The sequence below is a fragment of the Protopterus annectens genome, chromosome 1.part1 (assembly GCF_019279795.1).
Source record: "Protopterus annectens isolate FY-2018-M chromosome 1.part1, PAN1.0, whole genome shotgun sequence".
Taxonomy (NCBI): Eukaryota; Metazoa; Chordata; order Ceratodontiformes; family Protopteridae; genus Protopterus; species Protopterus annectens.
In genome coordinates this window covers 1,472,784,988-1,472,809,909 of record NC_056726.1, presented here as the reverse complement: position 1 = coordinate 1,472,809,909, position 24,922 = coordinate 1,472,784,988, and the positions used below count along the sequence as shown (strand labels likewise).

General features: G+C 38.2%; 1 protein-coding gene across 1 annotated transcript in view; it reads left to right on the top strand.

Annotated features, from left to right (window-relative positions):
• The window catches only part of LCK (LCK proto-oncogene, Src family tyrosine kinase), a 1,055,366-nt gene that overhangs the window by 632,365 nt on the left and 398,079 nt on the right, over positions 1-24,922 (top strand). The window contains exon 7 of the mRNA XM_044082478.1: positions 24,037-24,186. Within this exon, the coding sequence (XP_043938413.1) occupies positions 24,037-24,186 (150 nt within the window). The remainder of the gene's footprint in view (positions 1-24,036; positions 24,187-24,922) is intronic.

Below are 24,922 nucleotides of genomic sequence, written 5' to 3'. Positions count from 1 at the left end.
TACTAGAACAAGGCAAGATGAAGTAGGTGAGGGGTCATTCTTTGTCAGGTTCCAAAAACACACTGCTCTAAGACTTCTCTCTCATCTGGTATTAAAACAATTTTTCTTCTAGATTACAGAATGACATCTCATACATCTGGCCATCTGACTTCTGGTATCCATGCTAACCCCATTGCTAGAAACTGAACCAAAATTTAGCACATATGTTTTACCATACCCACATATAGAACTTTGCTGAGATGTGTTATAACATCTGGAAGCTATAAAGCCATAACATACTTCCATTCTTCCTACAAGAGCTCATGGCTGGATTTAAGTATTTGTAGGCCCTAGGCACTTTCACTTTGAGCTGTGCAAAAACAGGAATAAACACCCTCTGAACTGGATCTGTATTACAAGATCATAATTTTATTTAATCGAATAACTAAAGATTGATCTTGTAATATCAAAACCTAAAAATGTTGAATGGCTGATTTAACCCAGGGAAGCACTTCCCTTGGCCACATTAAAAAAAACCTTTAAATCCCAATTCACCCCCACACCCCCCTAACTAAATATACCAACTCTGAGTTTGCTACAAATTGGAGAAAATGGCATAATCCACATAGCAGCTAGGAGAAGTGTTTCCTGGGTTAAATCAGCCATTTGACAATTTTAGGTTTCGATATTACAAGATCAATCTTTAGTTATTCGATTAACTAAAGTTTCGATCTTGTAATATAGACCCGCTGAACTATGCCAATTGACATGACATTCTTATTACTCATGTTTCTTGCCAAACTTATCATCATCACTTGCTCCCACAACCAAATTTACCCCTTTTTCCTTGCTCAAAGAATCAGGATAATTAGTTTGTCACATGACCAACTAATTGGGAAGTGATCATGATCACTGAAAACAAGGCAAAGAAAACAACTATTATATTGTTAAACCATGTGACTGATGAAGTCAGCTGAGCAACTATCATTTTTACACTTATAATTTATATAACTGTGTGTGTTATTCAATTGCCTCGCATGGTGGTGCACAGGATATAACTTCATCGTTTGTGCAGACATCGATGAGTCAACACTGGACCAATGGACATCTTGGCATTGGGTGGATGACTTGGTTCTGTCAACTCGGCATCAGGAGTATTACTGAACTAGGTAGATTATTTTTCAAGATTATTCAACAAAAGCCCAAGATGTCCGGTGTCAACGTTTGTGCTGGTTTTTCATAAGTCACTACTGTTTGAACTTGAAGAAAGTGAGGTACACTTCCGTCTTTGTGCAATCTCTGGTAGAAATCTGTGCATTAAAATGATAAACAGTAAGTAACTGGCAGTAAATTGTGTACACCATGTGTATAACCTACTATCATTTGGACATCTTTTATTCAAGCTATTTAAGAAACTGTGTGCTATTTTTTTTTTATAAAAATTTTGGTTAAGGGTTATTGTAGTAATTATTGCTACTTTATTATTTTTAATATCTTTACATAAAATTAATTATTTACTTTGCTTCACTATTCTAAAACTGAAAAATAAGGTTTATTTTTTATATCTCTTGTTTTTATTCAAAATTTGGTACAGCCAATTGGACTTGATTCATATTTTCTTTTAAATGTTATTTTTTTGATGAAAAAAGTAATATAATCTGTTTTATTAGAGATTAACCTCATTCAAAATGTCTAATGGATATAAGTGAAAGCATGATTCTGATTTTGAAAAAAGGAAAAAGAAAGAAAAAATTCAGAAGAACTTGAGTAAACTTAAATGATCATTGCTTAAATATATGCATGTTCCACAGCTACTGAGCAGTACGGCTACCCTTTGTCAATCAGAAGATTTCAATTGTGACAATCATAGGCCTGTAGATCAAAAAACAAATAAGATTGAGTTAATGAGAAATTAGAAACAAAGCAGACAGATTCTACGCTGTCAACATTTGATGTAACTGCAAATCAAGGTAAATTAGAACCTATGAGTGGTTTAAAAAACAAGAAACATCTGTTACTGTTTCACCATCAGGTTTCAGTACTTATACAGCCTTTGCCCAAAATATGCCATCTCAAAATTTGGAATCTAATTTGAAATCAATGTCTAAACAGTTTGGCAAAAAAGTAAGATATGCAAAAAAATAATTTTATTACAGGAAAATGAGTGATGGCAAGGTATTTAAAACAGACTGGCTAATATTCTCAGATCCACAGCCAAAGTGTGCTGTTATGTGTGCATTTTATTTAGTAGTAGGTTTAATGAGTTATCTAATTAGTTTCAAACTGGATTTGATGACTGGAAAAATGCACATGCAAGGGTCACATTGCATGAAAAATCAAAAGAACATCTCACTGCAATATTTACAATGCCAAAAGTCTTTATGAATTGATAGAGAACTGGAAATGGAAAAACAAAAATTAAGTAATTACTGGACTGAGATTTTAAGAAGGGTAGTTGCAGTGGTTAAATTCCTGTCAGAAAGAGGTTTGGGTTTTTGTGGTGATAAAGAACTATGTAACAATCCTAACAATTGCAACTTCCTTGGATGCATTGATCTTTTGCCAGAGTTTAATCCTTTTTTCAAAGAAAACATAAAAAGATATGGAAATCCAGGTAGCAGAAATATTTTATACCTATCATTGACCACATATGAAGAATTTATAAATTAATTGGGATCAAAAGTGTTGACACAGATCATATCTGAAACTAATGAAGCAAAATATTTTGGATTGAATATAGATTAATCCCCAGATATAAGTCGCACTGATCAATTGTCAATTGTTATTTGTTATATATCAAAATATGGCAAAATACATGAGCACTTCTTAATGTTTCTTCCCATTGAAAAACATAGTGCTAAATATCTTTTTTTTTACTCAGAATTTTTTTTTTATTTTCAAACAATGATATATAATTCTATAACATATTATAAATAATAAACTGAATAACTATATGCAATATATACACCAGCCTGACAACAATAACCGTATTAAATGAAATAAGTCATATATGAATGCAACAAACTATCTATCAGAGGATATCAGTTTATAGATGTAAAGTGTCAATCAATGAGGGCACCTTTTCCCATGGGTTGTTAACCAACGGCCTAGGAAAAATCCGTAGCTCCTTGATTTTCATTTCCATCAAAATTGAGCTCTTCAACAGAGTGTATAAATCTTCCATTGTTGGTGTTATGTTTGAGTTCCATCTTCTGGTTATACATTTCCTTGAAATTGCAAGTATTGTCCATAACAGGTACATGTTTGTTTTGTTCAGATGCAGACCTTCATTCACATTCAAAAGGATCAATGCTTTAGATAGGATAAAGGTATCAGTGAACAAAGCTTGTAAACATTTATTGATTCCATTCCAATATGGTTTAATTTTAGCACAATCATAAAAAATATGATTCCAGTCTGCTCTATGTATCTTTTCACATCTCCAACATAGTCCGTTTGTGGATAGACTGAATTTAGTGACTTTATCTGGAGTTAAAAAAGCTCTGTGTATATATTTCTAATTAAAGATTTTCCAATATTGTATATGGGAAGTGCATTTGACTGGTAACAAAATGTTTTCTTTGGTTTCTTCATTTAGTTGTAATGAATGATATTTTGAAATGTATTGCCAGTAAGAAGCTTTAGAGGCTGTTTTATAGTTTATTAGTTCTTTATATAAGAAAGATATACCGTCTTTTTGGTTATGATCATTGTATACAGTTCCATATAAGTGATTAATGAGTTTCGGTGTAGCTTTACAAGAAGAGCTATTAATTATTTTACATAAATATTGGGTGTACATTAGTATGCTTTGTAGAATCAACCAATTTTGGGATTGAATTTTATAAATTGTTTTTATTTCTTGTAAGTCTAAAATATTTAATTCTTTAATGCATTGTAACCAACAAAATAATGTATTTTGTTTCCAAGAAGTGATTACTTCTCTATATATTTTATGAGGGTAATCTCTTGTTATGATGAAAGGTACTAAAAGGTCAATCCAAAGCTTTAAGTCTATATTAGCATTTATAAGTTTCCTAAATGAGTTAATATAGTAATTAATCAAGTGTGTTTTCGTAGGTTTTGCTGTTATATTGCATGCAGATATTTAATAGGTACCAAGGTTTATTAGCTTTATCTATTATTGGAAACTTGTTTAAAAAAGTAAATTCATTCATTGATATAACAGTTATTAGTTCCTTCCAATTGTTAAAGTGATTGGGATTTATCCAGTCAATAATAGTTTTGAATATGGATGCCTTTATATATGTTTCTATATCTGGAAAGTTTAATCCTCCGCTAAATATCTTTTTGACACAGTAGCATCTACATTTGACAAACATGGAATAGATATAGCAAACTGCATATCTCAGTCATATGACAATGTCAGTAAAATCAACGGGATATATTCTGGACTGCAAGTCAAAATCAGAGAAGTCAACAAACTGGCAGTATGTGTTCCATGTGCTGCTCACAGCCTAAATTTAGTAGGGATCACATCTTCAGAAAACTGTTTGGCCTCCATTCATTTTTTCAGCTTTTTGCAGTCAGTCTACACATTTTTTGCAGCCTCACCACGAAGATGGTCTAAACTAAATATGATGGAAAATGAAATTTCGATTAAAAATCTATTACATATAGGATGGTCATCCTGATATGATGCTGTCAGTTCACTGAAGATAAATTACAATCAAATCTGTGCAACACTACTTGATATCTCAGAATGTCAAAAACAAAAACTGATGGTGGTTCATGAAGCAAAAGCTTTGATAAACAAGCTAAATAGCTTAGAAATAGCATTAATGACAGTCATTTGGGAATATATTTTGAAAAATATTGATATAATAAATAAAGCACTTCATAAACCTGGAAATGAGTTGTGCACAATTGTGAAATTATATGCTAGACTTCTGGATTATTTAGTTGAGGTTCAAGTCAAGGATAACTTTGATGACTTTGAAAAAATGGCTAAAGACCTTGTTCAAAACTCTGATTACAAACAATGCAAAGACCAAAACTGGAAAAGAAAGAGGTCATTTGAAGAAATGCTAGTGGAATTGGTACATGAACTGACTGCAAAAGATGCATTTCACATTAACATTTTTTATTGTATTCTAGATGTACTAATTACAGAAATGACAAAACGGCATGCAAAATACAATATGTTGCATGTTACCTTTGGTTTCCTTTTAGACAGATCTCTAACAAAAGATGAAGTTAAACTGAAAGCCAGAGACATAGTTAATATCTATTCATCAGACTTGGAAGAAGACTTCGTTAATGAATTTCTTATGTTTTCGTCACTGTACAAGGATAACAAATCAGTAGTTGAAGTGACTCAGCTGATAAAATCCCAAATAAAAGACAAACTTGTTACAAGTTTTACAAATGTACATATTGCATTGAGGATTTATTTATCAATAATTGGGACAAATGCAGAAGGAGAAAGATAATTTTTTAAAACTTAAGCAAATTAAGAATTATATGTGCTCAACTATGAGCCAGAGTCACCTATCGTCTTTGGCTCTTTCGTGAATTGAAAGTGACATTACTCATGATATGGATGAGGACATTATTAAAGTCTTTGCTGAAAAGAAAAGTCGAAGAAAGAATATTTCTTAGAAAATACCTTATGATTTTGAATTGTTGGTTCTGTAATGTAATTCTGAATTTTAGATAAATTAGATTTCTGCCTCACATTCTTTTTTTCTTATTAATTTCTTTTTTCAATTTGTTTGCCTCCTTTGTAGCCCCTAAACATTTTGTGGCCCTAGGCACTGTGCCTACAGTGCCTAATGGGAAATCTGGCCCGGCAAGAGCTAATAAACCATTCTCTGGCACAGTCATTTAGTCTCTGACTGCAATCAGAACTGTAAGATGCAATGTTTATGGCCTAAACCAGGTGATTTAATTTCAGGATATTTTTCTAAACATTAGCTGGGGTTGAGTTTAACCTCTTCTCTTCCAGTATCCCCTATTAAAACATATACATTTAATCAGTTATAATACAGTCAGGACCCACTGTTGGTACATTTTTTTTAATACAATCAGTTTTACAAATAATTTTTTTAAAACAATGATTTGTTCAAATCAGTTTGATATACAAATGACATATAATCTTTACAAAATTCCAGCTAGCTATGCAGGCATATGTTACACATCTACTGCCCTACTTCTCCTGGCATAGCTGGTAATACTTTACATCATCACATCAATTGAATGGGAAAGACAAAAGAAGGGGAAGAAAAAAGTATGTATATCATGACCTTATTTGAAATTTCAAAGTACATTTTGATGACTACACTGTTTCATCTAGACAAATGCATTACAGCATTTGCCTTTAAAATTCTCCTTATTTGATTCCAAGTTTTATGACATATTCTGGTAGCCAAAGTTTATAAAATCCCTTGGTCTGTATTATAATATAAAGCATAATGCCTAATCTATACTGTAAATTAACATGTTTTTTTTACACAGTTTCAAATGGTCTCTTTTTTACTTCTCATGTTTCCTAAGCAATGTCAAGCATTGCTCTCAGATGTCTACTATACGGAAATTCATACTGGGTAAAGTCATATGAAGTTTGTAGCATCTTTCTGATAGCAGACATTAAGCAGATAACATCTGCTTTCTTTTTTTATCATCTGCATCAAAATCTTTCTGTAGCATGGACTTTAGTTTTTATTAACACCCTAATTCATCAGTCTATGAATGGTAGACTGATGTCTTCATCTGTTGGACTTTAAAGCCAGACATAGCTGGTGCCATAACCTTTTATATAAAAGGGTGCCTCAGTTAATAAGTATGTCCTTAGGAGGTCTGTGTGCCATAAGCCTTTACATAAAGGGGTGCCTTGGTTAATAAGTATCTCCTTAGGGAGGTTTATGTGCCATAATCCTTTACATAAAGGGGGGTGCCTTGTTTATGAAGCATCTCCTTAGGGAGGTGTATGCTGGTTGCATACAGAGATAAAGTCCTGACTATAACCAGATGAAATTATTTTGATTAGTGTCTCAGCCTTTTGACAGCACAGGCAGGGAAGGTGGGCATGCCCATTATGGGGCAGAAGTTATACATAGGTTCATAGGTTCATAGGTAGATACTAGGCTATCTGCCCTAGGGCATTTATAAGCTTAGCCAGAGTGCATTTGAGTTCTGCCTCCCTATTTGATTAGCCTACTGTGCCTCTGTAAAGTAGGTCACAGAAGGTACCATTTTAAGATTAGTTTACTGTGCCTCTGTCTAGCAGGGACACAGAAGAGATCCCAGGGGTGAATTTGCGATTTCCCATCCACGCGTCCAGATTTCGCTTGAAGAGGGTCAGCGAGGGGTTGTGTCTAACATGAATTGGGATTCTATTCCAGAGTGAGGGGAACCTCTGGGAAATGAATCTGTCCCTCCAGCATGTCCTATTTATTTTTGTGCTGAGGTTTAAGTCCCTGGAACGTGTAGCTCTAAGGGACTTGGATTTTTTGAGGTGGAGCATGTCCATTAATTCTGGGTTTGACATGGCTTTGTATGTCAGGCATAGATCGCCTCTGAATAGGCAGTAAGCAGCTGAGTAGAGCTGGAGTTTCTTTAGTCAAGCTGCATAGGACATCTGTTTGTAGCCCATGATCCTCTTGGTGAGGTACTTTTGGGGTCTCTCCAGTTGCTGCAGGTGTCGGGTAAGGTACATCCCAAAAGGGGCATTGTATTCAATTATGGGCCTGATGAGTGACAAGTAGAGGGGCACAATGACCTCTCTTGATCTAGATGCGAACCCTTTCGTGATAAGGTGGGCTATATAGAAGGTCTTTCTAACCACTTTGGCAATGTGATTATCAAAGGAGAGATTACTATCTACGTTGGTCCCCAAATCTCTAATTACTTCTTCCATACTTAATGGATTACCACCTATGTGGTAATTTGTGGGCACCTTGTTTTTCCCAAAGGGGATGACTATGCACTTTTTAGCATTTAGCTTGAGGCCATGGCTCTGGCACCAAGCATCCGTCTCTGTGAGACCCTTTTGGAGGATGCTTGTGTCAGCTGGAGATTCGATTATGGCCCCCAGTTTGCAGTCATCTATAAACTTTGTCAGCCATAATCCCCTCGTGTTAGTCTGAACCTCAGAGAAGTATATACCGAACAAGAGAGGTCCCAGAACTGAGCCCTGTAGGATGCCACTTGTAACTGGTTTGGATTCGGACATGGCACCTATGATTCTGACCATATGGGTTCTATCTCTGAGCCAGTTTGCAACCCATCTTGTGATATAGGGGTTGATATTTAAGCTGGTAAGCTTATTTATGATGTCCGAGTGGGGTATTGTGTCGAAGGCTTTTGCGAGGTCCAGGTAGGCTGTGTGGACTACCTTGCCCTCATCTATGGCTTTGGTAACTGTTTCAAAGAAATCAACTAGGTTTAAGAGGCAAGATCTGCCCTTAACAAAGCCAAGTTGGGTAGGGTCCAGTGTCTGGAGGCTCCCATTGGCTTTGTTTATGAGTTCCATGATAATATGCACCACAGCTTTACAGACCAGACTAGTCAGGCTTATGGGGCGATAGTTCCCGGGGTCAGTTGTGGCACCACCTTTGTGGAGTGGGACTTCTGTAGCTGTACACCATTCTTTGGGTACATATCCTGTAGTAAGGCTAAGTTTAAACAGTGACTTAATGTGAGGGTTCAGTTCTTCTTGGAGCTCATGTAAGACACAGCCTGGGACACCGTCCTGTCCCATAGATGCTGTGTTTTTTGCTTTGGAGAGGGCAGCTTTCACCTGTGCATCTGTGATGTCAGGGAGGTTACATTCAGTTGGGATAGGCATTTGCTCCTTTGGGGGGGAAGGGGGGAGAAGTTTGCACTGAATCTGTCTGCCAGGATGTTGGCTATGTCTGTAGGTTCGGTATATTTTGTACCGTTATGCAACAATTCAGAGCATATCTGGGAGTTTTCACCCATATTCCTGACATAACTAAAGAAGGCCTTGTGATTATCTTTAGTGTCTAGGGCAATTTTTCTTTCGAAACTGGCCTTTGATGATTTTATGAGGGATCGAAGTTTTTTGCTAATACTGATTAGAGATGCCTTCTCTTTTTGGGATTTTGCTCTGTCATGTAGTAGCTTCCTCCTTCTGTTGTATGGCTTATTTATGGCTGGGGTCTACCAGACCGGTCTCCTGTTTTTGGAGGAGTGAGTCTTGGTTTTATTTGGGATAGCAGGATCCATGCATTCCTGCAGGTGCTCATAGAATGCATTTGTAAAGGATTCTGCGGATTGGGCTGTATTATCCTCTGGCCCGGGGGCTTTGAAGGATTCCACCTCAGTCTTGAGAAGTGCAAAGTTGGCTTTTGAGAAATTCTTTACAGTGATTTCCTTGGCTGGGGGTGGGGACGGGATATGGATGTCCACGGAAATTTATTTATGGTCTGATCTTACCAATGAGGGATTTACCTCTGGTGTGGAACAGAGTCCCCATGTTGGTGATGTCCAGGTCCAATATGTTGTTCCCTCTTGTGGGAGTGGTAACCAGTTGTTCCATCGTGTTAGAGTTTATAAATTTAAGGAACCGTTGGGCAAGGGTGTTTGGGCTTGAGTAGTTTTCCCAGTCAATGTTTGGGTAGTTGAAGTCACCCAATAACATAGTGTTTGGAGAGATCTTCATATTCTCCAGTGTTCTCAAGAATGCCAAGTGGGGTTCCTGTAATAGGGAGGGTATTCTGTAGCAGGCTACAAACTGAAAGGCAGTTTTGCCCACTGTTAGTTGCACATGGATGGTTTCTGATGCTTCGTGCAGTGCCACTAACCTGGAGGTGTAGGTATCTTTGATGAATATAGATACTCCCCCTCCTTTTATGCTTCGGTCCGAATTTTGGGGCCGAAATGCATGGTATGAGTTATAACCTGGTAGTGCTGGGGTGCTCTCAGGAGCCTTGAACCAGGTTTCTGTTACTGCACATACATCGATTTTCTCCATACTGAGGAGAGTCTCGAGTGCGTGCATCTTGAGGTTTAGACTTCTGGCATTGAGTAGCATTACCTTTAGTTTTTTTATCCTTGGGTTGTCTACGGTGGTGGGTTTGTCCTTTGAGCCTTGCCTAAAAAAGGCACTATGGGGGTGGCAAGCACCTTGGCCAGTATACGAAAGCCTAAGGGTGACAGGTGCAAGCTGTCCCTAGCGAAGCAACGTGGCTTGTCGAGCATGTTATCCCAGGCTGACAGACACTGGATTCCCTTTGAATGACACCAATACTTTAGCCAATTGTTGAAACGGATCATTTTGTCTTTATACTGTGGCATCATTCTTGGTGAGGACAAGATGCTACTCAAGGTCAGTGTCATGCCAGCCTGGGCTACATGGTCAGAGAGCTCCTCTATGTCTCTTTTCATGTAGTCCAGGGAGGTACATCTCAGGTCATTCACACCAGCATGGACAATGACAGTGTCATACTTGTACTGGCTTTGGAGTGACCTGAGTGCTTGCGTTATGTGGCAGATCCTGGAACCCGACAGGCAGCTTACAGTGACCTTTTCCTTGTCCAGTCTGGTGAGCTGGACGTCAGTGTGCCGGACAATAGACTCCCCTATAACAAGTGTATTTGGTGTGTTGTTTGGCCTTAAGGGCTGTGACTGTGAGGCACACTGATTTTGTGAGATATGTGATTCATGGGTATTGTTGAGGGGTGGCTGTTGCTTGGATGTCTGCTTAGGAGGTCTTTGCTATTTAGGCAGATTTTTATTTAGAGCCTCCGAGTTTGTTTTTGTGTGTTTATGTGCTGGGTATGCAGATGCAATAGGTCTGTGTGAGACTGGATTTGTGGTGTGGGTGGTTACCTTTTCCTCCTGACTGACTGTGCCAGTCTTGGGTTGAGAGAGCTCTGCCTCCAGTTTGGCTGTGTAACTGCATCTCTCACATGTATTAGAGTTTGCTGGAAGGAGGAGAGGGTTGTCTGTGTACATAAGGCAATTGTAACATTGCCTCAGAATTCCCAGATTCACCAGCTGGACTGGAGAGTAACCTTGAAACTGACCCTTGGACATACCAGATTAGTATAGGGAACTGTTTTTTTACTGATCAGATTAGGGAAGGGAACTGATTTTTCACTTGATCAGGAAGGACCAATTGGGAGCCTAATACTTATGAGAAGTCAAGGAGGGTGTAGTGCTTTAGTTAGTTAGTGTTTCCTTATAAGAGCTGAGCAAGTGCAGGGCTTTAGAAAGAGAATAGAGTGATTACTTTGAGAGTTTGAACAGTTCTAAGGGAAAAAGTGAAGAGCAGACTTTGTGGAGCCTGGAATAGTTTAAACCTGTTTAGGCGGCGCTGCCTGACGTTGCTCAGTGTGCAAAACCACGCAAAAAGAGAGTTGTAGGGTTTTAAGAGAGAGAGATCAAGGAGTTTAGAATTGACCCAAAATGGCCAATAAAACTACAGCTTCTAGGCAGTAACCACTCCTCCAGGGACAGGCAGGCTGTTCAGTGTTAACCACTCCCACTGGTGAACACAGAGACTTCCCTTTAGCCCAAGCAAGCACTGGCCTTCTAGAAACTTCCAAACAGTTCGGAACAGCAAGTCTGTAACTGAACTTTCTTAACTTTCAGAAAGTGGGAAAAAAGCAAGATTTTTTTGTTTTATTTCTTTTTGTTGTAGTTTAAAGGTAACAGAGATACACAAGCAGCAAAAATAATCACAACAGTGCAATAAATGACCCCACACTTGAGTGCTAGGCCAAAATCAGGTAAAATGCAGTTTTTAGAGAAAAAAAATGATTTTAAATTAAGTGCAACACAGGAAATGCAGTAAACAGGCTCTAGATGTGTTCCAAGTACTGTTACTGTTACAAATATAAACTTTAGCAAGCCGGAAAATGCCAAAAAGTAGGCGGCAAAGTAGTAAAACCTAAAAAAAAATCAGAAGAAAATAATTAAAATCACAAAAGTGGCTCCTTTTCTTCTCGCAGCGTTTTCTCCCCTTGGTAGGTGCTTCAGCAACAACTAGCAAGCCTGAAAAGATGCCAAAACCATGAGGCAGCCGGGTTTTAAGAGAGACAGATCAAGGAGTTTAGAATTGACCCAAAATATGGCCAATAAAACTACAGCTTCTAGGCAGTAACCACTCCTCCAGGGACAGGCAGGCTGTTCAGTGTTAACCACTCCCACTGGTGAACACAGAGACTTCCCTTTAGCCCAAGCAAGCACTGGCCTTCTAGAAACTTCCAAACAGTTCAGAACAGCAAGTCTGTAACTGAACTTTCTTAACTTTCAGAAAGTGGGAAAAAAGCAAGATTTTTTTTTTTGTAGTTTAAAGGTAGCAGAGATACAAAATAATCACAACAGTGCAATAAATGACCCCACACTTGAATGCTAGGCCAAAATCAGGTAAAATGCAGTTTTTAGAGAACAAAAACTATTTTAAATGAAGTGCAACACAGGAAATGCAGTAAGCAGTCTCTAGATGTGTTCCAAGTACTGTTACTATTACAGATATAAACTTTAGCAAGCCAGAAAATGCCAGAAAGTAGGCGGCAAAGCATTAAAATTTAACAAAAATCAGAAGAAAATACTTAAAATCACAAAAGTGGCTCCTTTTCTTCTCTCAGCATTTTCTCCCCTTGGTAGATGCTTCAGCAACAACTAACAAGCCTGAAAAGATGCCAAAACCATGAGGCAGTCGGGTTTTAAGAGAGGCAGATCAAGAAGTTTAGAATTGACCCAAAATGGCCAATAAAACTACAGCTTCTAGGCAGTAACCACTCCTCCAGGGACAGGCAGGCTGTTCAGTGTTAACCACTCCCACTGGTGAACACAGAGACTTCCCTTTAGCCCAAGCAAGCACTGGCCTTCTAGAAACTTCCAAACAGTTCAGAACAGCAATTCTGTAACTGAACTTTCTTAACTTTCAGAAAGTGGGAAAAAGCAAGATTTTTTTGTTTTTTTTTCTTTTTGTTGTAGTTTAAAGGTAACAGAGATACACAAGCAGCAAAAATAATCACAAGAGTGCAATAAATGACCCCACACTTGAGTGCTAGGCCAAAATCAGGTAAAATGCAGTTTTTAGAGAAAAAAACGATTTTAAATTAAGTACATTTGGTAATACTAGTGTTGTTGACGGATGATAGAGACATGGAAGGCACAGATGGTGTTATCCGCAAGAAGTAAGAGTTTGCCTGAGCCACACATGAAGGTGCTGACCATAGACTATATGCCATGTACTTATTGCATGCCATCCCCTTGGGTAGTAGGGGTATATTCAAGGGGTGGCAACCAGCCTTAAGAAGAAAACACTTCATCCACAGCAGAACAAGGCTGTCTCAGAATACCTGAGTGCCCTCACTGCCCCTGAACATGGTTGAAGTTAGTGTGGGGGTGGAGTCAGAATGGATGAGAAGAGGTTCTAGGGGTCAGCTGTGGGAGAGACAATAGAGATACGCACTGTATAGAATAACAGATTTATTTTTTATTTTATTTTATTTTACATTTGTTGACCAGGATAGTCTGACTGGATGCATGTCCATTTTCAGCAGAGGCCCGGGGAGAAAAGCTCCAAGGGTAAGCAGATACAGCATTACATAATACCAGCATTACATATTACAAACAGACTATTTACAGAGATTACATAAGTAAGCAAGTTAAACAAGTTCCACAGGTTACAGTTAATCCTGAGCACAAGTCAGGATTAAATTAAATTACACAGTAAACTGGTTAACAGATTTTTACACAGATCCACTTCATTAGAACAGACGTAGCATTAGTGTAATGGGACTACTTCTGGATATATAGTAGTGTAGCATATTATGATTTATATATACTGATATCTGTTGCTAGATTTTGCCAGTGGCCACATGATGTTCATAGCAATATATTCAAAAGCTACTTTTATGATAGACACTGGGATTAAAGAACTTTTTTATCCATGACGAAGTACAATTTTCTAGCATTTTGGACTAGAAATATAGAATCTATCTATTTAACCAGCAAAGTCTGGCTAATACCTTTGCCTTAGTTTTGCCCCTCCCTAGGTGACTGTCTAACATGTGACTATAGGCTAGCTTCATTACCAGTGTCCAATAATGTTTTGACTCTTATAGTTGATGCAGAATTTCTTTCCTATCTTGACTTTCTCTATTTTAGACGTTAGTTCAAAACAGGGGCATGAAGTAATTGGAACATCCTGTTCACTATCTTTCCCTACAATGTTGATTAGATTCTTTATTGCGTTACTTAATGGAGTGTCTTCCCATTCTGCATTTTCAAAGTTGAGGTGGTTTGGCATGAAATCCTCTTATTCAAGGGTGAGTTACAAGGTGTAGACCCGCCCCCCCAAAAAAAACAGTACTGCAGCTTTTTCTATATCTTTCCATACAAAAGGTGGTTCAAAACACAAATCACCTTCTGATTTACTTTTGGTGTTATCAGCACAGGCCTCCTGAGTGCTCTTTTTTCTTTTAGGTTTCACTGTCTCGACTTTAATGTAAGTGAATACCACTCGTTCACTTTATTTTCCGTCCACATGTTATTCTCCTATTATATAGGGTATATCAGAACAAATGTTGTCAACAGTTTCTTTCTTCATCTTGGCTTACAGAGTTCTGCTGCTTAGAGTTTGCCTTCAGTTGTCTTCTCTGCTTTAAACTAGTAGAAACAGGATCAGATATCTGTATGGCTCTCTTTGTTTCATTTTATGTACTCACTTTCTTCTGAGGGTCTTCACTTAAGTGACTTTTTGATTTTTATCATCTATGTTTCAGTCCAAATTTTATAATAAGTTTCTCAGTATACTTTTATCTTACACCAATTTAATTTCAGTGGTTCCTACCAGTTCATTTTATACTGAAAACCTTTACAGTTTGGGTTTTTGTTGCTCTGTTATTGAGGCATGCTGTTGATACCAGGCAGGTTCTTTTTACTGTGGAACCAGAAGCAAATTCCAGTTCCTTTTTAGATTTTATGTCATCTCCCTTCTCCTGGTTTTGACCATGAATCTCTATATGAACTTCACTACCTGGACCCCCCCCCCCATTTGTATACTGAGTACTTGTATCAAGCCACTGCTCCGCCTCTTTCTTGGGTATTCACTTGCCATATATTATCTATGGATAGTTTTTCATCCCACATGTTTTAAAATTGGGAACATCTTTTCCTAATATTACATCATGAGTTAAATCAGGGATTACAGCAGAAAGACATAAAAGTTTCACCCAAATTGCCTGAATACTTTTTTTCTGTCCCTACCAATGCTCACAGCTCCACCTTTTTGGTTGTTACTAATGTTATGCTTAATGATCAGGCAATATTTGACAACAGAAATCAAGCTTCTAAAGATCCAGTAGAACTTGAACCTCCTTTCCTTCCAAAACTACAGTACAGTTTAATAGTAGCTGTAATGCAGTGACAGAGAACTGACCAATTATCTTAGCTGTAGTTTTATCACGTCCAATAGGAACTACTACATTTAAATAATGTTTTTCAGTTGTTATATTTCTGTCTGTAGCACATTCTGTAATAGTAGTACAGAAAAAAGCAATGTGATCCTTGCATTTACATTTGTAACAAATTAAGATATACTTGCTGTTTTTTATCGCATTTCTTGCTAAAGTTTAGCTTCAGAAGCAGACACAGTTGTAAACACTCTATTAAAATTAATACGCTTTCCACTAACACTACTAGGATTATATTGCAGTACCCATTTTCTTATGTTAGCTCTTTTAAACTTGTCTACTATTAATATTTCTAATATTTTTGCTTTTACTATCAGATACAAGGCAGAACTGGAATATATGCTTTAAATTATGAATCTGTGTGTTTAATCGTATGGTTTGTGGACATTAAAAGTCCAGTTATAAAATGTTATTGCTTGCACTTTAGAATTGAAACTACTTCTGAACAAATGTTCCTTGTTAAGATTACCACTGAGCATGAAATCAGCTTTGTCCATGTCTATACAGGTTTTCAGTGCCTGTTGTGACAGCTGGGTTGACAGGAGTTTTGCCCAGTTAAATCACCTCCAATCCTCTGTGGTGGAATAGCACTTGAACAGCACCAAATATGACTCAAGGTCATCCACTCTGGTTATTTTCTTTATTGATGACACAGTTCTGGGATTGGCAGTTATGCTGGTCACTTCAAGTGGTTGTTGTTGTAACTGCACTAGCCACTGGATCATAAGTTCATAGGTGTATACTACACTAATGACAGTTGGAACCTTTAGATACTTAGCCAGGCATCTTGCAAGATTATGTGCCTTAGAGGTTATATTAATGGGGTATGTGTAACATAGGGCAGAATTACAGGCTGCATCTGTTCATTACAGTCATAGGTGCTAGGCCCAGGGTGTATTTCTGATTTCCCATCCACTGGTCCAGATATTTCTTGAATAGGGTAAGGGAAGACCTCTGCTTCACATGGATGGGAGCCTTTTCTCAAGAAGTGGAATTATGTAAAACACATCTCTGTCCCTCCAACGTGTCCTATTTATTCCACAACCAAACTTTAAATCCCTAGATAGAGTAATTCTGATCCTATTCATTTTGCAGATATACAAAAGGCACATCAGAGTGGGTTCCAAGGATACATTGTATACCAGGCATAGATCTCCTCTGAACAGTTTGTAGGAAACAATGTCCAGAGATAAGGCTTTGAGGTAATCTGCATAGGACATAGTATTAAATCCTGTATTATTTTTGTGAAGAATCTATGTGAACATTCCAATGTTGCATGTGCCTGGTCAGTTACATGCTGAAGCAAGCATTGGATCTAGATGCCCTTGCTTATAAGTTGAACAACATAGAATGATTTCCTTACTGCCTTAAACATGTGTTGGCTGAAAGCCAGATTATTTTCTATATAAGTACCCAAATCCCTGGCTACTGGGTCTACTTTTAGGGATGTGTTATCAGAGAGTACTTTCCTAGGATGGCTGACTTCCCAAAGGGTTCATAGGTTCATAGCTGTTTACTAGGCTAATGACCACAAGGGCCTTTTTAAGCATAGCTATGCATCACAAATCTCTGACAAGTTCTGATACCCTTGATAAATGTAAGCATGGGCCTGGGAGATGAACCATTTACAGGTTAACTGTGTCCATTAGAGACATAGGTGCCAAACCAGGGATGAATTTCCAGTTTCCCATCTGATTGTCCCAGTTACACTTGAATTGGGTTAGAGAATTGGGTTAGGTACTATTATGCATATCTTGGCAATGACTTTTAAGCCATTGCTTTGGCATCAAGCATTTCTCTGTATTAGTCCTTCATGTGGGATGTTAGTATCTTGGGAGAATTCTATGACTGACCTTAGCTTACAAACATCTGTAAACTTGGTCAGCCAGAGGCCCTTGACATTGGCCCTGACTTCAAAGAAGTAGATGATAAAAAGGATTTTACCCAACAAAGAGCTCTGTTGCAGTCAACTAGTGACCGGCCTCTTTTTGTAAGGTGTGCACCCTATCCTAACTTCCCACATTGTATCTGAGAGTCAGTTGGCTATATAGCACATAGCTTAGGGGTTTATACCTACATCCATGAGTTTGTTTACATTGCCTTAGTGGGGTATTGTATCAAATGCCTTAGCCAAGTCAATGCACTGTTTTGCCCTCATCCATTGCCCTAGTGAGCGTCTCAAACATATCCACTAGGTTGAGTAGGCATGATATGCCATTGACTTAACCAAACTGAGATGGATCCCATGTTTGATGGCTTTCCCTGTCCTTATTAATCATTTCATTATAATTCTTTCCATGGCTTTGCATATGAGACTAGTCAGACTTAGAGGTCTCTAGTTCCTTGGGTTTGTTGATGGGCTGTCTGCAGAAGGATGACCATTACAGTTTTCTATTTTCATGGTACAAATGTCAGGAGGCTTTGTTTAAACAGTGGCTCATCTCACTGGAGGCGTTTTTTAAACAGTGACTCCAGTGTTCCAGATAGATCATGTTTCAGGCTATTTGGAAGACATCAGGGGATTTTATCAGAGCACATGGATGCAGTGCTTTTGGCCTTAGAGATTTCATTTAGGACCTGCTCCAGTGATATTTGGGAGGGGGTGGGGTGGTAATGACATTTCCTTGGGGTGATGAGAGACAGACAGAGGAGAGTACAAACTGAAGTTTAATTTATTAACCATCAGATTTGTTATCTGTTTCTGTTTACAATGAATTCTGAAAATATCTAAAAATATCTATATATGTATACACATTTAAAAATGCATCTAAAATTAAATGCAAACTAAATATCTAACTATAATTTTATTTAATTTTAGATGCATTTTTAAATGTGTATACATATATAGATATTTTTAGATGTTTATATAAAGTAAATGTTTTACTATCATGTGATTATGGCTGTAGGTCACATGATAGATAGTTTGTATAAATAGGCGTGTTTTATTATACCTGATGTTATGCATTGAAAAAGGGTTGTTATACAATGAATTCTGCACCCCGCTGTGTGCTGCCTTTGAGGTTCTGGACATAATATAGAAAACCATGTGGTTGTCCTTTGCTTGGGAGGCTATCATTACCTCAAATTTGGCTTTTGGTGACTTAATTTACCCTCTTAGTTCTTTGTTTAGATTGAAGACAGTGTTTTTATCATGCTGGCCATAGCACTTCCTAATCTAAGCAATGACTTTTTATTTTGTTGTACATCCTGTTTATGTTTTAATTCCACCAGGGTGGCTTGTGATTTGAATTACTCTGGGCTTATTTTTAGTAGGCACTGCTCTGTCTCTACATTTATTGACATGATTGCACAGGGTTTCTGTACACACTTTTGCATAGACAGCTGTGTTTCCAGGGTTTGTGCGCTTGACATTTTGACAGATTATCACTTAGTAGTAGAAAGTTTTGCCTTAAAATAGTTCCTAAATGTTACGGGGTTAGCCAGGGTCACAGAATTGATTTTCATTATGAAGAGCCAGCTTTGTGGGCTGTCATTAATAGACAGGACACTACATAGGGGAGGGGTATAGTGTTCTCCCATGTTTGTGAGTCCCACTTAGAGTATGTTTGAACCCCATATGGACCATTTGGTCCAAGGTGTTTGTGTTTGCAAAGTCCAGGCATTTCTGGGCCTGTAAGTTTGGGTCATGTAAGTATCCAAATTTGTAGTGGGGTAGTTGAAGTCATCCATGATATAGTATTGGGGTAAATGGTGAAGGCATTCAATAAGTCCAAGTATGGGTCATAGAGGCTACCCTTTAGCTTGCAAAGATATGATATGGCACTTTTCCTGTGGAAATGAAGACATGGAGAAGCTCAAGTATGTCATCCTGTTTGACTAGTCTTGACGTGAGTTTGTTGTTGATACATGTTGAGGCGCCTTCACCTTTGGTCCCTGCATGTGCAGTAGCTGGCCTGACTGAGTGGAAGGCATTGTAGTTGTGCACTGCAGGGGTGTTCTCCATGGTTTTAAACCATGTCTCATTAGCTGCACAGGTGTCCACTTTCTTGATGATGAGGAAAACCTGTAGGGAGTGAAGTTTCTTTTTTAGACTCTGGCATTGAGCAATAACATCTTTAAATTCATTTGGGTTGGTTTTGCTATGTCAGAAAGTTTGTCATTTTGGCATTGCCTAAAAAGGGCACCATGGGAGACGACAATGTTTTAGCTAATATCTGAAAAGCTAGAAGGGAGCAGTGCGCACTATCCCTGGCAAAGCAACACAGTCTGTTGACCGTATCTTCCCATGCTGACAAATATTGTACCCACTTGGAATGGCACCAAAACTAAGACAAATATTGAAGTCTGTTTACTTTTGTTGATATTGTAGCATCATCCTTGGTAAAGGTAGAATTATGCTCAGTGCTAGCTGCATACCATCCTGGGACACATAGTCCAAGAGCTCCAAAATGTCTGTCTTCATGTAGTCCAGGAGGTACGTCTCATTTTATTTACATGCATGTGGGCTATGACTGAGTCATAACGGTACTTGTGGTTTAATGATTTGAGTGCATGGGTGACTTGGTGGATTGCCCCTGAAAGACAACTGAACATGATTTTCTCCTTATTCAGCCTGGTGACCAGGATGTCTGAATGCCTCACAGTGGAATTGCCTATGATCAAAATAACAGGTAGTGTGTAGGTGAGGTACCAAGCGTGTAACTGTATGTATTGTGTTGGGTGTTATTTTGGTAGAGTGCCTTTGGGGTTGCTGAGAATTCTTTTTGTAGGACAAATGTGTAGATTTTTGGGGTTTAGGAAGGTTGCTTTTAAGTGACTCAGCATATATTGGTCTATGTGTTGGGTCAGTACTATGTGTGTTGAGTGTAATGCTTACATTGCAGAATACCTGATTGTTATTCTGAGATTTTTTTTTGTGTGAGAGTCATGCTTCAAGTGACATTGTTTGAATCAATTTCTCACATACTGTATCCTTTTCTCTAAGGATCAGTTGGTTTTCAGTGAACATTATACAATTTCTGAATTGTCTCAGGATGCCTTTATCTACCAAGCTGGCAGTGGAGAAATTGAGAAAGGTCACAAGTGTTTTTAAGTCTTTCTATGTAAACTATAAGGGGTGGTCCAGCAGGCTAACTTGTTGTTGTCAAGGTAGAAACTACAACTAGACTATGTATGACTGAAATATTGCAGTAGTGCTCCTCGGTGATCACACAACTTGCTCTTTGCACAACTGAATACTATGCAATGGTACAAGGGAAATTATGTAGGGAAAATTTAGCTTCTAACTGCTTGCATCTATACAAAACACTGCTAACTACCACTGCATAATGACCAGTAGAAAAATGACTAATTAAAGAGCTCTCTGGTCAATGAAATTATCTCACTTTCAGCCTCCCTGTGTGTTTCCCAGATTGGGCAGATCAGGGTGTCTTTCTACTGACACTAGAATTGGAGTCCCAGTCTTCTTATTGTAACTACACACATTCGTTAGGAAACATGAAAAGGTACCAGAAACAAATCAAGCAACTAGCTACATCAAGTGATTCTAAGGCAGACAACTCAGCAATGAGAAACACTCACTTTAAGGTGATTTCAAAGCTCACTAGCAGCATGAGCTATCCATCCATCCATCCATCCATCCATCCATCCATCCATCCATCCATCCATCCATCCACCCATCCCTCCATCCATCCAACCATCCATCCCTTCATCCATCCATCCATCCATCCATCCATCCATCCATCCATCCATCCATCCATCCATCCATCCACCCATCCATCCACTCACCCACAACCCCTTTTTCCCATTTTTGTACATGGGGTTGAGGTGTTACTTCAACAGTGACAGTCATTTAGAACCAAGGTTAACACTGTCAGGTTGCTAGCTCTGTAGTTCTTCCACACCACACACTCGCACACATACTCACGTCTATAGCCACTTTAGAGTGTCCAATCCATTTACTGCATTTCTTTGAAATGTGGGAGAAAACAGAAGCACCCAAAAGAAACCCACACAAACACAGGGAGGACTACAGACTCCACACAGAAGGCACACCAGCCAAGAATCAAACCAGGGAGCCTCTTGCTGTGAGGTGGCAACACTATCTGCTGCACCACTGTGCTGCACTAGCAGCAGCTAGACAAATGAGAAAAGCAAATGCACCATACAGTGAGGAAGTGCAGATGAATGCAATAAAGCTATTTAAAAATACAGCAGTAGGCTTCAGAAGTAACATAGAAAAGCACAGTATTTCAATTGGAAGCACATATCTTAGTCAGAAAGTCACCAGATGTAAGCTAAGCACTTTAAGAACATAGGTGAGGTCTATGGAACAGAGCCAAGAGTTGAGAAAATGCTCTGATTTTATATACTCAAAGAAAAGTGACTAAACTAGCTAAAAAGCCTGATTCCAATGAAACAATCTCACTTTAAGCCTCCTTGTTTGTTTCCCAAGTTGGACAGACCAAGCTACCCTTCTACTGTCATTTGAATTGCAGTCTCAGTCAATTAATATAAACAACACACTTTAGTTAGCCAAAAATGAAAAGGTACCAGAAACAAATCAAACAACTATCTACACCAAGTAAATCTCACTTTAAACCTTCCTGTGTGTTTTCTTACCTTTCTACTGACACTAGAATTTCATTTACAGTATTCATAATGTAAAAACCCACCTTAGTTAGCCAAAAAATGAAACCTACCAGAAACAAACCAGATAACTAGTTGTAACATGAAATTCTCACTTTAAGCCCCCCTCCTTTGTGTTTCACAACTTAAATAGACTAGGCTACCTTTCTACTGCCACTAAAATTGCAGTCCTTGTCTTCTTAATGTAAAAAAAGTGAAAAGCTACCAGGAACCAATAAAATAACTAGCCACAAGTAATTACAAAGTGATTGTGATTCAAAGGGAGACAGGCTAGCAATGAAGAACACATGCTTTAAGGCAATTTCAAAGCACACTAGCAGTCTAAGGGGAGGGCCTTCCTAGTTTCATCTGTCAGTAACCAGTAAGATGAGCAGGTGAAATAAGACTGGAAGGTGTTTTCAGAGCCAATTATACAGGAGATGAGGCTGGGAGGAGCTTCCAAGGCCAGATATACAGTAGGGGCAGGCAGCTAAAATGTCTCTAAGTTTAAAAGAACAACAGAAAAAGCATGGGTAGATGGGAAACAACAAAACTAATTTAAATAATAAGATACATGCAGTAGTTGAAATGTACTTTCTTGGATGCAAAATTGAGTCCAAATGTTTTGTTTCCAACCTTCCAAGCTTCCAAGAGTCCAAAGACTAAGGTGGCTGACTGCTCATGTAATATAAAATTCCAGAAGTCAGAAAATAGCTTAAGATTCTTGCAAATATTTTTTTTCCAAATTTATCAAAAATTCCCCACTCCCACAGGGTTTAATTACCAAAAGCTCTAGTTACAAATTACACTGCTGGTCAAAGCTGGCCTTTTGTTTTAAGTAAAAAAGTGACTAAAACACAAAATTAGATGAACAATGCTGATAATGCATTTAAGACCACAGAAAATAACAATGGATACTGTCCAAAAAGTGATGAAAATACAAAATTAGATGAACAATGCTAATAATCCACTTATAAGATCATAAAAATAGCACTGGATACTGTAAAACCAAAATCAATTTATAGCTGTAGCTTCAGACACCGAAGCAAGAGAGTGAAACTCTAATAACACGACTGCCCACTCAGAGCTGATTTAAACACCTAGGCACAGCATGGAAACACCTTGAAAAGCGCTACAGACTAGAAAGCACTGCCACTATACAAGTGTTAATAGCACAGTCTTCACAGGACAGCCTTAATTTGTGATTCCACAATTTGGCTTAAAAAGGACTCCATGGCTGTGGTCACCAGATGACATTCATTAGTGTGATTGCAATCTTGGTGACAGATTTGGCCATGTGGACAATGTGGAATGATGGATCCCTGTCAGATTATCAAAGTTTCAAAACTCTAAAATTCATATTGTTGAGACCATGTGACCACAGTTCTGAAACTTCGAATGTTTTGAATGGAGATCATGGTACAGCACGGAACAGGAAATCTACTCTTTTCTGCAATGTAGAGCGATCTCGGAGTTGGTATATTTAATTTGCAGGGGGTGTGGGGGTGCAGGGGGCACATTAAAAATAGAATTTTTTTGTTTTTTATTTATTTTTTAATCTTCAAAGTTCTGAAACTTTGATCATATGGTCTCAGCTATATGAATTTCGAAGTTTCGGAACTTCGATAATCTAACATAGGTCCGGGATGATAGCCCGTGCTTGTGTTACATGCAATGTACTGTTAATTAGTCAAGTAATAGAAAGTGAGGCAAAGCTACTGAAATTTTCCCCCACACCCCACATCTCCAAAACCCCCACACCCTACACCTCCACACCAATAGCCACAACACCCCCACACCCCAATATGCCCATGCCTCCACACCACCTTACCCTCCATCCCCCACACCCCCACTCCCCTCTAAAGGAACTCTGCCACTGTCTTCTTCATCACTCCATTCTAGAGTTTATATAATTTACCTTAATTTGCATAATGTCTGAACTGTTTTATTGTTACCTTCCTGCTGGTGGTTTTAAATCACTCACAGAAAACAGATTCTTTCTATTCTGCCTGTTACTAATTTTTTTTTTTAATTTTTGTATTTCTTCCCAAAGGTTCCTATTCCTTATCAGTGAGAGACTTTGATGACAACAATGGAGATGTAGTCAAACATTATAAGATCCGGAACATGGATAATGGTGGCTACTATGTTTCACCAAGAATAACCTTCAATAGCCTCAGTGAAATGGTACAGCATTATATGAGTAAGTATTTTCAGGTTCATTTTTGATTTTCGAGCATGCATGTCTTCTTTGAATTTGTGTGTGTTTTCTCTGGGTACTTCTATTTCATCCAACTTCCCATAGGCATGCAGTAGGTGAATTAATGACTCTAAATTATTCATGCATATATGTGCAGTGAATGTGTGTGTGTGTGTGTGTGTGTGTGTGTGTGTGTGTGTGTGTGTGTGTGTGTGTGTGTGATGCAGAAGAAAAACCTGGAACCCTGTTTCCCATCCCTGCTTGCTTAATAAAGTCTATGGATGGTGACAGCTGCTCATGGCATCACTATAGGAGTCAGATGTGACCTGACAATATTGAATGGATGAATTCATCTGAAATATACTGTCAAGCTATTAGCAGAAATTTACAGGATTGGCCAAACATAGCCATGCTTCTTATATGTGTCTGTCACTACATGTTTACACAGAAAGCTGGATGAACAGCTAAGCTTCAGGGACCTCATCTTGACTTACAACACTGCAGAGATGCACATCTGTGCAGACTCTCATATGATATAGGGACCTCATCATGACTTACAACACTGCAGAGATGCAGATCTGTGATGACTCATATGATATAGAGGTGTACATTTGATGTTCCTTTTTCTGTTTGTAAAGTGTTTATTTTCTGTCATATATTTTGCTGTATTTTTCTGTTGAATCAATAACAGCACCATCAGTCATACAGATTTATCTGCAAAACAACTTATATCTTAATG